This window comes from Apostichopus japonicus, chromosome 20 (genome assembly GCF_037975245.1).
Source record: "Apostichopus japonicus isolate 1M-3 chromosome 20, ASM3797524v1, whole genome shotgun sequence".
NCBI lineage: Eukaryota > Metazoa > Echinodermata > Holothuroidea > Aspidochirotida > Stichopodidae > Apostichopus > Apostichopus japonicus.
This window is the reverse complement of record NC_092580.1, coordinates 10,754,339-10,768,382: the sequence shown is the minus strand read 5'-3', so window position 1 is coordinate 10,768,382 and position 14,044 is coordinate 10,754,339. Positions and strand designations below refer to the sequence as shown.

General features: G+C 39.5%; 1 protein-coding gene across 1 annotated transcript; it reads left to right on the top strand.

Annotated features, from left to right (window-relative positions):
* The first annotated feature begins 5,440 nt into the window (after window positions 1-5,440).
* On the top strand, window positions 5,441-13,875 carry LOC139961615 (uncharacterized). Its single transcript, XM_071960937.1, has 2 exons — window positions 5,441-5,543; window positions 8,178-13,875. Exon 2 carries the CDS (start codon window positions 8,234-8,236, stop codon window positions 10,589-10,591), a length of 2,358 nt encoding a protein of 785 aa, XP_071817038.1. The 5' UTR covers window positions 5,441-5,543; window positions 8,178-8,233; the 3' UTR covers window positions 10,592-13,875.
* The last annotated feature ends 169 nt before the right edge of the window (window positions 13,876-14,044 follow it).

Below are 14,044 nucleotides of genomic sequence, written 5' to 3'. Positions count from 1 at the left end.
ATGACATTTACGTTTATCTTCACACCTGAAATGCATAGAAAACTAGCTGAAAACCTGTCATTACACTTGTTTTATTTTACGCCTCATACTACTAGTCCTACTTTAGTCATACAAACGAAAAGCACACATCACAGTCCTGGCTAGGCTAGATTACAGACGCACAACTATAGCATCAGGCCTACATTAATAGATCCTTCAATTAAAGAAAGTAGGCCTACACATAAAATGACAATTTATGCTTCACTGATCTTTTCAGGTTTGCCAAAAGTAGTTGTACCAGAGGTCATTGTCTTAAACTCCAGAAGTTACAAAGTAGGATTAATATTCGGCATAACTTTTTCTCTAAAGTCTAATACAAGGGATGTGAATGGATGGAATGGTTTGCCTGAGAAGGATGAATTGCAAGTAGTGTGAATGGGTTTAAGAATGCTTTGGATGAGTACATTAAGCATTGTAATTGGGTATGACATTTGATGTCCTCGGTTGTATTCCTCTCATATAGCCTTAGGGTCCTTAATGGGGACCTGAATGTCTCTCCTGGTCTTTTTTCTACTAAACTAAACTATATACTTGAGTGTAGGAGTTAGCAATAGTTGGGAGTCTGTGGGCAAACCTAAGACTGATATTGTGGTGTTAATTTCTCAGGAATGTACTTACTAGGCTATAGTAGGTGCAACAGATTGAATGGGTCTGTCGAGAAAAAAAAACCCTGCAACAACTGAATACTGGTGTATGTTGTAGCTTATGTATTTTCCATTAACATATAAACTATATGGTCATGTCCTTAATAAGGTTTCATGGATCACACTGACATAGTGTGCCTACTTGTCAGTGTTGTCAACTGAGCACAGGGCTGATGACATCATTCAGTTTGTTATTATGCAGACAGCAAATGGCCATAATGATAATTATTAATTGTTACTTATTCTTCATACTGCCCTTACTGGCCTTACCTGAACAGTGATGTATAAAAACGCAAGAAGTCGTTAAAGCAGCATTTTGCGTTGGGTCGCTTTTTTCCACCTTTTTAACATGTGCATCGATGTTTTTACATGTATCAATCATAAATCAGCAAACTAAGATACCATCCAAGTTTCACCCTGCCAAGAGCGTTAATTAGCGAGTAATTAGCGATTTATATCGATAACGAGTAAAAGTGTCCTCGACAAAGTTTTCACATCTCCAAATCCACTAGTTTGAATTCCACCAATCAGTGAATAGTATGTTTATTCATGAGCATTTTACGTTTGGTCGCCGTTTTCTACTTTTTTGACATGTCCATCGAGTTTTTTACATACATCAAATCACAAAACAGCAAATTAAGATATTAGCCAAGTTTTTCCCTGCCAAAAACGTTAATTGGCGAGTATTCCACATACAAAATTAAATCGCATTCAGTTCCCAAACCCACTAGTTTGAATTCAATCAATCAGAGATGCAGGTTTAGTTATGAGCCGTTGCTAAAAATAGATTCAAGACTTTGCGTTGGGAGTTGTTATGCAACTCCCTGGTACAACTGCCATATAGACGGTACACAAATCAAGCGTGGTGTTATATTACGTATCTGTCAATGACGTTCGTAGTGTTTAAATATTCATATTATGGGCGAGGTTTATTGGGTTCCCAACGGAAAATATCTTGGAGAACAACAAAGTTGAAAGTTGCATTTTTTTCAACTTTTATGCCACCATTTGAAGTAAAATATAAAAAGATAAGCTAGTTATGTATGTCGTTATGGCATAGTGGAGTCAGTGAGGTTGAGAAATATCATAGTCGAGGACGCAAAATGCTGCTTTAAGCTTTTCATTTAAGAATCGTTTCAGCCTGTCCTATTTCAAACATATGATTGGCAGGTTTCCACGTTACATAGCTTATCAAAATGGAGCTGTTCTGTAAAGCAAGAAAATCACACATATGCATGCATACAAACACACTCATATAACAATTTCTGAATATCTTTTCAGCTGCCCAAAGGTACTGGAATGCAAGCTCTGTTGGGCGAATTAAAAAACCCTCATTGTACTCTTTTATTGTGGTCGGCGTAGCTGGAACCAGCAATGATGGTGATGTGGATTTGACAGTACCTAGACAAGAATTCAATAGCTGCTTTGTGTTGAAGTGGGTTCAACTTGCTCAATTCCATGACAGGATGACGACTAGACATCAGGATGAATTATCTGTTGCAGAGCTCTATAAACCAGGCAGTTGTTAAAACATCCATTGGGTGACCCTCACAGTCTACCAGGCACTGCATCGCAGAAGCAAAATGAAGTGTGTGTGATGCCTTCATCTTATGAGAGTGGAATGGTATCAGTGTGGCCTCTGTCAATTTGGCTTCAAGTCTTTGTTTTCTTGAAAGCTGAGAAGATCTTTCAGTGGTTTCACACTGACCTCTGTACTTGACAATTCATGTGTATTTGCCAGCTCAGGAGGAAGCCAGATTTTAATTACATTAACCAATGCTGACTTTTTTTTTGGACATGTGGTACATCTGCAAGGAGGTGAAGGAAGCAGTTGGAGTTGCATGGATGTGGAATCTTGTTGATAGTCTGGCAGTCTTATCCACAGATTATTCCAAAGCTTCTCCACATTGCCACATTCAGAACTTATTACATTGATAAACTTGAAAATTGCAGGAATCTAATGAAGCACCCATCAAGGGAATTTGTTTGTATAATTATTGAAAGCTGTGACCTTCTGATGTGACAGACTAATGTGAAATAAAGGGCAGTAGATTACCTTGTAAATGAACCTTGTTATTGTTTGATTGTATCTAATGTTTGCAAAATTTTAAGTTGCATGCTACCAATTGAAACATAATTCTGTCTCTATTAATGGGATATAAATACTTCTCCTTAAAGGGTGTGAAGACTCCCGCACAAAGAAACGTCTCATGCCGGTTATCTGACCTAGTTTCGAATGCGGTGTAACAGAAGTGTTAGACACCACCGTTGATCCCAGAAAATACACACACAGCTTGCTACCATCTGTAAATAGACTTTAGTGTACAGTCAATACAAACATCACGGTCAATACCCACAACACAGTGCACATAGCAGCGTGGACATCTCAGGTCTAGATAAAAGATAAGAAGGTATCAGGTTTCATTACTGTCTGCATTTTGTAGCGACACAAAAAAAACTTCACTTGCAAGCAACGGAAAGTAAACTTTTTCAGAGCGCGGCATGCGGTTTAGGGCGAGTCTTCAATACTTTTAAATATACTGCATCGGTTGTTGTCACTTGATCATTTGCTTGTGTGTGAGCTAAACAGCTTAAATAATATGTAGAAAAATAATACAAACTTTCAAATTGCCAGATATTTACTTGCTCAAAATCATTATCCAATCATGATTTGTTGCTATCCTTGAGTCCATTATTCAGATGATGAGGCAGATTCCCTTCAACTCTCCATGATGAAGGTAAAACCTTATATCTTAACCAACTGCCATTGAGTGTCCATTTGAAAGTTTCAAACACACAAGTGCATTGATTAAAACAAAGACTTTATTGCTGTGGTTGCAGGAACTGGATTTCAGTCTAGTAGTCACTCACCAGGTTCATCTTTATCACAGTCTGCTAACTGTGGCTTTTTATGTTAGGAGTTTTTCTTCAGAGCACATGTCACCTTTGATTTGTAAAAAAAGTCCTGGAATTCAGGGAGTTAAAATTTAATGTCTAAAGATAATTTAAAAAGATTTTTTTTAACTTCAATCATCAATGTGGGTGTCAATTAAGGGAATAAGGAGCTACTGATGCAATGACTTTCTGGCATAAGTGCATTTATAATGTGTTAAAACTTGAAAGGTGTATCATACTGCATCCCCCCCCCCCCCCTCTTAATTTGCACTCCGTTGGAATGCACAGACAGTTTTGCTTATTAATGAAATACCAGTTAACACTAAATTTTCAAGTCTTCCTTTAAAACAGTCAAACGAAACCGTGCATTGTCTAAGCTAGGCCTACGCAATAGTTTGAACATTTCTTTATCAACATGTGGTGACAGGGCTCTTAAGATAATTCAGTGACCAAGACAAGAGTGTAGGGTAGTCTTTGCAATAAGCATGATGAAGGCTAGGCTACCAGTACAATTAGCCTTGGCCTAGTGGTCTTTGAAATGTAGCCTAGGCCCCTGCTACTTTGATAAATGATAGTTGACTGCATCCAAATTAAACCAAGGCCTAGGCTATACTTTTGAAGAAGAAAAAATTAGGCAATTAACCCAAACCAAGATCATTTAACCATGTGGGCACTTGTTTATGGCATACTAAAAGGGTCTATATAATTAGGCCTGTATGTGTACACAACCCACAAGTTGCCAATGAGTATAGACCTAGCCTAACTAGTTTAGGCCTAGGCTACTTTGTTTTCCTTAGGCCTAGTTTAATTGGGCCTTATACTGTGCCATATTATGTAATGTGCTATATAACAGTTGTAGTAATAGCAAGAATGGTCCAGGTCTAACTAAGCCCAGGCTTAACTTATGCTTCGGGCTTAACTAAGGATTAGGGCTTTACGTGATGCCTAGAGGCTAGCCCACCCTTTTACATTAAACTAAAAGTGACACTTTTTTTAGGCTAGGCATAGCCTAGGCATACAATAACTAGGAATTAGGATAACTATATGTGCGACTGAAACTGCCATGCCTATGATTAGGAGAGCTGGCATAATGAAATCGAATTTGTGGATCGTAAAACGAGAGAGAAAAGCCATGAATGTAATTACAGAAACCAGTCTGAACGTAAAATTCTCGCATTGCTTGTACATTACTCGTATTACACTAGGGCCTATGGCTAGTATGGGCCTAGGCTACACAGACTTTTTTTCATTAGATCTCCATCTTGTTCTTTCTACTTCCAAAAAATTCCTCTTCTTTTATGGTCAGTCGGATAATCAAACAACAATATCCATGTTCTGACCGATTGCAGCATCCCCAGCACCATTTCTTTCATAATTTCGTACTTTTTTCGTGTACACAAACGGATAGTCTATACACTGTGAGTATGCGTGTCGCCTGCTATAAAGTTTTCAAGTGGACCTATTTTACCACCCTGTGTGGGCGTTTTCCCTCTCGACCAATCCAAATCGGTTACATGGTTGGCCAAACTCTCTCTATATACGGCTCTGACGACTATCTGAGCGGAGCGCCACCATCGGTTGGCGCGGAGCGTAGAAGAAAATTTTTGGTTTTACAAACCCCTCAGATGGCCGGAAACGGCCCTTCCCGAGTGTTCATTCTGGTTCCCTAGCCTCTTGCTAACTTGAGACACCTCAATTTTTATGTAGAAAAAGGGCACATTTTTAACCTGAGGAAAAGTGGGGGGCACGTGCCCCCTGTGCCCCCCCGGTTCCGCCGCCCTTGACTGCACGAGTACCCCCCCCCCCCAAATTGAAGTGATATGATATCAGACAACAATAGAGGGCGCATTTGCCAAACAACTCTCCATTTCGGTGCAAACAAAAAAGTTTGTGACTGTAGATATTAGATGTAATTGTAACAGGATCTCCGACATCACATCTCTGACATTACTCTTTCGTTCTCAGGTTTGTATATATCACCATACTGTCTGATATGTTGATAGAGGCAAAGTAATAGATGGAGAATATCGCAGGGTGCATATATTATGCATCTTGTGTAATATTGATTCATTAGAGCACGAAACGATCCATTTCGATTTCATTCGTAAATTTCTTTGTAGCCGAAGCCTTATGTTAAGTCATGACTGTGTTAGGTTGTCGTGTTTGTCACGTTCCAAGCGAACAAGTTTTGAGAAAAGGACGTAAGAATCATCCAAACATGACGGTTGTTTAGTCACTTGGGACAATGATAGACAATGCATCATGTTCTTAAGTGATTAGTATCCCTTTATTATAAGCATTCATGTTCACATGTTCACGATTAACTATTTTATTCGAGTAATAATAAGGTAACTGGCTTAACAGGAAGTAGGGAGGGCGTATGCACTTAGGCTAGTAAACGTACGAGTAGGCGATATAAACGTACATACATATTGCGTGACAAAGGTATCACGTGACCGATAGACATGGGGATTACCCTTTGAGCTGAAACACGTCATTCAGGGATTACCAGGACAATTATTATTTGTATTACTATATAAGTAACATTGAGGGATCTTCTCAACAGATAATGCTAGACCTATTTTCTGAAACTGTTATAGTTCTGTGAACATTTGATTGCCGCTATTATATTGAAGTTGCTTTGTTAGTTTGTTTCCTTACAAGTAATAACAAAGCAACTTCAATATAATAGCGGCAATCAAATGTTCACAGAACTATAACAGTTTCAGAAAATAGATGTGAAACGAGAGCAAAATATGTGATTGCGTCATTGTATCCTCTTTATAAATTTGGTAAGTCGTCCACATAAACTTGTCAATATGTTTATATTTTGTTGTAATTATGTCTTCACCACGTATGTAGCAAATTGCCTCATTGAGCTTTTAGTGCTCTGTCCAGAACTGAGATCAGAGAGATTATCAATTGATAGGTCCCATCGCAATGAAGTGCCATGCTGATTGAGCACCCACTTGAGTAAAGTGATATGAATTTACCCGACTCCAGATCAAACAAGGGAGTTCCTACTAGCTCTCTCTCGCTCTCCTTGATAATACTTTCTCCTCATAGGCAGAAATGTATTCCCTTTAGAAGCTGTTTATCTTAAATGCTGGTTTCTAGTTCTTCCGAAAGGGAAAAGATTCCTTTGGAAGAAACTAAACCCTGCAAACAAAGTGTGGCTAGGAATCGCGAAGACTTCTGGCTTTCTGGTTTCACTGATTATTAGATTATTATTTTAAGTGTTCAATACAAAACACAAAGTCTGCTCAAAATACTTGACAAACAAGAAGGAGAAATAGACATCCATAAAGCTGGATCAAGTACTCAATAAGTATTGTATGAAAAGATGTGTCTTGATAGTTTGCTTAAAAGCTTCAAGTAAATTGATAGTACAGATTGCTGTTGGAAGCTTGTTCCACAAATGAGGGGCAGCCCAGGAAATACATTGTTCGCCATATGATGTTCTGATGTGCAAAACAGTCAACATTTTGGTATGTTAAGACCGTAAAGATCTTGTTGGACTGTGTTTTCTAAGCAATTCGTTCATGTAGCGAAGGGACAAGCCATGTATTGTCTTTAGGTGGTGAACAGGATCTTGTAATGCAATCGAGCTTTCATAGGAAGCCAGTGAAATAGTTGTAGAACTTGGGTGATATTATAAAACTTGGATGTCCTGGTAGTTATGCATACCGCGGTATGCTGTGTACACACTGTAGATTCCGAGATTGGGTTTCTGACAGAAACTATAGCGAATTACAGTGGTCCAGTTTTGATGTAACGAGACCATTAATAAGTGAGATAGTTGCATTCATAATGAGGTATAACGGCATACATGAGCAATTTTGCAAAGTTGGAAGTAGGCCTGTTTACAAATATGGTTCGCATGTGCATCCATATTAAGAGTTGTTTCAAGATAAACTCCAAGTTTTGACTGCTGATACAGATTTTATCGAAACTCCATCCGCCCTCACAAAGACATTGGGAAGGACTTTCAGATTATGATTATGATTACAACAATCTTGTCACCATTCAGTTTAAGTTGATTGCTTGTCATCCACTATTTGATATCAACAAGGCAATATTCAATATACTCCAAAACACGTCTTCTAGCAGATACATCAATTAACAGGCTGCAATGAAAGGTAAATTTGTGTGTCATCCGTATAGAAATGGTAATTCAAGTTATGACAATGTAGTTAAGACAAGTTGTGTACATAGTGAATAGCTTGAGCCAAAGCACGGATTCCTGTGGAATGCCAAACTCTAGAGGTACTGGTTCCGAAAGTTCGATATTAATGCCAACTGTTTTCGGTTGGACAGATATTGACTCAAACTACTTCAATGCAACATCCTGAAGTCCAAACAGTTTGTGAAGGACATTGGTACTTTAGTGTCACTCAAGTCGTGCATACACAACCTTTTTCTATAAGTTCGGAGATGAAGGACAGGTTAAACACTGGCCTGAAATGTTTTAGCACTTCTGTGTCCAGATCATTTTGAATGGGTTATGCATGTATGTTTGTATTTCCATTCATATTTTATGAAATACAGGGATAAAAAATAATTTGCTAAACCCTTTTCTTTTCCTGAACTCTTTCACAGATTGTGACATAACTGAGTACAGTTTTATCAAGTGAAAGTTAACAACTTTCATCAACATGGCTACCTGGAACCCTTTCATAGAAGACCTGACAGAAAACTTCTTCATGTGCTCTGTTTGTTTGGATCAATTTAATGAGCCGAAACAGTTACCATGTCTTCATCGATATTGTAATGATTGCTTGAGAAAAGTTATTCAAGCCAGCCATGATGGGACAATTGAATGTCCACTTTGTAAACAGCAATGTTGTATACCAGAGGATGGATTGGACGGCTTTAAGACTGATTTTCATATGAAGAGTATGCTCGAGTTCATAGAATTGCGTAAATCATTTGAAAAGAAAGATTTGAAGCAGTGTGTGAGCTGTTCAAAGGATGTGGTATGTTCCGCCTACTGCTTTAAATGTAGAGATTTTTTATGCAACGAATGTTACAAGGTTCATATCAGTAATAAAATGTTTACTGATCACCAACCAAGCACTCTGAAATTGGAAAATATGGCAGCTAAGAACCTGACTTTGGAGGAAATAGCTGCAATGACGGAAGATCCCAGGTGCCATTTTCATATCAAAGAACCAGCCAAATTGTGCTGTGGTACATGCCAAAATGAACCGGTTTGTTTAGTCTGCACTCACGGTAAGCACAAAGGTCATGATCTCATAGATGTGACTGACCTAGCCCAGAAGGAAAGGACATTACTGAATCGGAAACTTGCTGAACTAAGCAAGCACAAGACTAAACTATACGCGTTACCCGAGAAGGTTCAAATGGCGTTAGTAAAATTGAATGAAAATGTTACAAAAAAGACAGAGTTGTTGACAATTCAACACGAGGAACAGGCAAAGAAAATAAAGGATAAACTTGCCGAATGTAACAATGAACGTGAAAAAGGAGCTGCTGACATAGAAAATAGAAGAGGATGTGAAAAACGTGAAATAACTGTTAAGCATGAAGAGGAAATGAACCGATTGATCATTAAACATCAACAAAATATGAAAAGTACCGATGTAAAATATGACCAAGAATTGAAAGAATTTAAGGAAAATCGTCAAGAAATTGAGGGTGAATTCTTCCAAAAACTCGGGGAGTTAGATAGTAATTTCAAGACCTTGACAACAGCTAAAGATCTTCTTACAAGTCAAAACAAAAACGAATGTGAAAAAATACTAAATAAATGTAAGCAACTTATTAAACGGTTCGAAAACTTATTAGCAACGTCTTCTTCCATTCTTGCATGTAATGACGATTGGACAGACGCACAGTGTTTACCCGACATAAGAGCAGCCAGTGAACCTATGATCGAAGAAATGAAACAAGAATATCCAGAGTTAGAATCTTTATCTGATTTTGTCATCAGTGATGTAACAAAAGTTATATATGATAAAGTTGTCATTACAGAAAGCGCAGAGTCTGTTGATGACGTTGCGGGAATCAAAGCTAAAGGTTACGATATCAGCGGTATGACAAGTTGTAGCAATGGTAATATCGTTATGACTGGCATGGTATCAAAAGAAAAATCACACATCACTGTCATTAACATGAAAGGAGAAATATTAAATCAGATGGTATTAATAAGAAATAAGAGATTTCGGCTTCGGGCATATCGTTACTGTTGTAATTTGCCGGGGTTCAATGTCATTACAGCTTGCAAACCGGATGAAATCGGTATTTATAACATTTCTGACTCTTCTTACCAAAAGAAGAACATCAGTGATATGGTTAAGACGTGGCCAGAGGGTAGGCATGTGTGGTCTGTTACCACGAATCCCGCCAAGAATGAAATCATTGTTTGTACTAACAGTACAGAAGTGTATGTATTTGATTATCAGCTGAATTACAGTCACACCATATTACTACCTGATGAAATCAGGGAATTAGATGATATCACTGTCCACGACGGTAATCTTCTGATCTGTGACTATGGGGGTGGGACCTCATATGCAGTTACCATGTTGACATCAGGGAGTAAGGTGGTGTATAAATTTACCAAACCAAATCTAAGTGGAGCTGACTTAAAACCTGTCAGTGTGTGCATAGGCATTGGGGGGTTCATCTACATCTTATGGGATGAAGATGGAAAGCTGAACACTGTGCTAACACAATACAGTCGAGATGGCAGGCACTTACTAACAACAATGTCAGTTGATGACCACGCATGGTGCATTAACACATCCGTAGTAGATGGTGAGGAGAAGCTCATCAGGTGCGTATCCAGGGGGGGGGCGTTGGGGGCGCGCGCCCCCCGGGTAAGAAAAAGAGAAGAGAAAAAAAAAGAGAAGAAAAAAGGAAAAAAGAGGGGGAAAAGAGGAGGAGGAGAGGAAGGAAGGGAAAAGAAAAAGAAGAAAGAGAGAAAAAGGAGAAAAAGAGGGAGTAAAAGCAAAACGCGAAGACACCGGGAAGAGAAAGAGGAACAGTGACATCATTACAGCGCTGAAGGGTAGCCAGTGACGGATCAATGATTTCGTAAAAGTGTGACTCACCCTACCCCTTACACCGACAACTCCCGTTTCCATTTTCCTCTCTCACTAATGATCTATATATATACTATATATGGTCTATCATAACGCGTGTGTAGAATTGTGCTATGAAACCAACTGTGGCTGGTCTCGAACTCGACCGTGTCGTCGGGGAACATGACGCATTTTGGGATGGGGGCGACCGCCCGCCACCCCCCATTCAGCATTTTTTTAAATGATATCGCTAAGTAATTTCAAAATAGAAAGTGCTTAGAGGCAACTTACAAGGCCTGGGAAGTGTCATTTCCAGTGATCTGGGAGGCATTTTCGGCCAAAATTTTCTTGTACGCTTCGCGCCAACCTATGGTGGCGCTACGCTTAGATAATTTGCCTACAGGCTTCGCCCCTCCCTTGGCAAATTCCTCGCTACGCGCCTGTTCGAATTTGTAACGCAAACAGCAGATATCACATCATATCAGTGAGCATGAAAATGGCGTTCCAGGATGAAAAGCCTCAAAACTGTCCGACTTTGCCTGAAAAAATAACCAAAAATTTTCTCGCGCTTCGCAAGCGTTCAACGTGTTCATGTCAATATCATATAAGCAAGCATCGGTTATTACATCGCATGCCATCATGTACCGTACGGTCCGTTAAAATTGCGCAGTTTACCGCGGGATGCTAATGTAAACAACGACATGTCTCATGTAGATGTATAAAAAGCATGGAGGTCCAATTATGTCAAAACTCTCTTTTACATTAGTAATGGCGAATTAGGGCCTGCACCCCCGCCGCGCAGTGGCGGAGCGTCCGTATGGTCAGGGGGGCGGATGCCCCCCCCCCCCTGACGGACTCAAATGGACTGCTGGCGCCTTTTTCAGCTCTTTACCACTTTTTACTTATTCTAGATTATTGACTTTTTTTATTGCGCTCTCATCTACTTATTGACATTTGTCACATTTTGTTGGTGTAATTTGGCGATGACACCTTATTCTTCGTTTATCTGCAAATTAGCCAGGCCCGGAAAGGGTCATTTCCGGCGATCTAGGGAGTATCTTTACTCAAAAATTTTCTGTACGCTACGCGCCAACCAGTGGTGGCGCTCCGCTTAGATAGTGTCGAAAGCGCCCCTACAGACCATTCTCGCCACTCCTGACCAATACCCCTAGCTCCGCCACTGGCGCCGCGCCTCCTACGCCTATGTGTGTAGTGTTCGGTTTCGGAAATATCTGCTATTTTTTCATTTCCTTCAACCAAGTTTTATAATAGCCGTTATAACAGGTTTTAATATTTGTACACCAATAAATTAACTGTGTCTGAATTTTAGAAAATTTCTGACCAACATTCTACATCACACTTCCCTCTACTCGTGCAATTTTGACCGGTCTGTTAGGGGTTGAAGGAAGTTTTTTCTATATTGGTTGTCCATAGATGAAATTTTGTACAACATTATGGGTATGTTTTGAAGTGAGTTTATTCACGAGAAATGTGAATTTTCAAATTCTGAACAAATATGGGGCTTAAAACCTTGAAAAGTGGGGCTGACGGGTATTGTGGGCCGCGACGTAGAATCACCTACAAAAGCAAAGACCCACAGGAGATGCGATCAGGTCGAACATGATGTGTGCCGGGTTGACAATCTTCAAAAAGGTTATGGATGGAAAAAAAAAACTATTAGGAAATACTTGGTTCTCAGGCAAAAAGTGTACATCTGGTTGGTCATTTCAAGCCCGAGAAGTGCCGTTTCCGGTGATCTGGGGGGTTTCAAAACAAGAAATTTTCTTGTACGCTGCGCGCCAACCGATGGTGGCGCTCCGCTTAGATAGTAATTCGCGCCCCCCGGGTTAGAAAATCCTGGATACGCGCCTGCTCATGATAGCCACCCATAGCTCAGGGAAGATGTATATATACGGACTAGTACCTGTATAGCGCTTTATAGAAATTAAGTATTGAAATAACATGGTCTCGCAAGTTACGTCATGGGCGGAGATCAGTCGTGGATAATGGTGGGGACGCGTGTCTGTTCTCTGATACAATCTAAGCGGAGCGCGACTATGGGTTCGCGCGTAGCATACAAGAGGTTTTTTGGCAAATTTTCCTCCCAGATCACTGGAAATGACACTTCCCAGACCCAATGATGCTCCCAAACCTCCTTAAATTTGAGATCTCATGACTTTGAAACTTAGTTTGGGGAAATACATGGGCGTCTGCAGAAAAAAAAAGCAGGGCACAAATAATCGAAGTAGACTTTTGTATATACGATGGGTCTGGGGTCCTCTCCCAGAATACAATTATAGATTGCCGCAAATGTGATTTCCGTCCAATATTTAACAACTGGGATAAATCTAATAAAATGAGAACTGCTGTTTGGTCAAGACAAATTGGTGGGGACACGGTGTATTATGTCCCCACCACACAGATTGGCAAATCACTAGTTGCTAAGGAGTTTATCTCCGTATCTTAATATATCCATAGACTATCTTCCTGGGGATTAATTTATGTTAATATATCAGTATGTTAAATCGTTATGAATAAATACTTTTACTACAGCCTAACACATTTTCTAGACAAGTTTGGCGTATTATTCCTTGGGTATAAGCAATATTGGCTTCGTGATACAATGTGGTACATATCATTACAGATAATTTCTGGATTTCAACTCTTTCTTATGTTCCTCCATTTAAAATAACCTCTGATGACATATTATATATATATTACTGTTCTTTTTTTCTTGTAACTTCTCAAGAATATCTGCACCCAATGAAGATGGACTTACAATATACATGCATTTCCGAGGGGAGGTCTTTTTTTTTGCTTATAGCTGTAAACACAATACCGCGAGAACGAAATGCTTATAGGCTACTTCGTTTCTTAATACCGTATATTGCGCACAGTTTAGTACTAAATTGCAAACATGATAAAGATAACTTGTAACAGTTCTAAAGCAGAGACCGAGTCTTTGGGACCCAATTCCAAGGCCGTCTTTCTCAAATACCAAGTTACCAGTTTACAAACTTCTAAGTTTAAAGTTAAGGCAGAAGATGTAACCTATGTTAATAGACGTTGAATCACATCAAAGAGTATTGGGACCTATAGATATCCGTCCTTTTGACGTTCAGAATAGCCGTGTGAAGGATCCGGTTCGTTGACGGCCTTCCTTGTAGGCTATAGACAGCTGGGACATATTGCAATGATATTGAAGTGAACCTTACATTAATTTGCACTAAATTAAAGAATATGAACATATTCAGGTGCGTATCCAGGGGGGGGGGGCGTTGGGGGCGCGCGCCCCCCGGGTAAGGAAAAGAGGAGAGAAAAAAAAGAGAAGAAAAAAGGGAAAAGGAGGGGAAAAAAGAAAAGGAGGAGAGGAAGGAAGGGAAAAGAAAAAGAAAAAAGAGAGAAAAAGGAGAAAAGGAG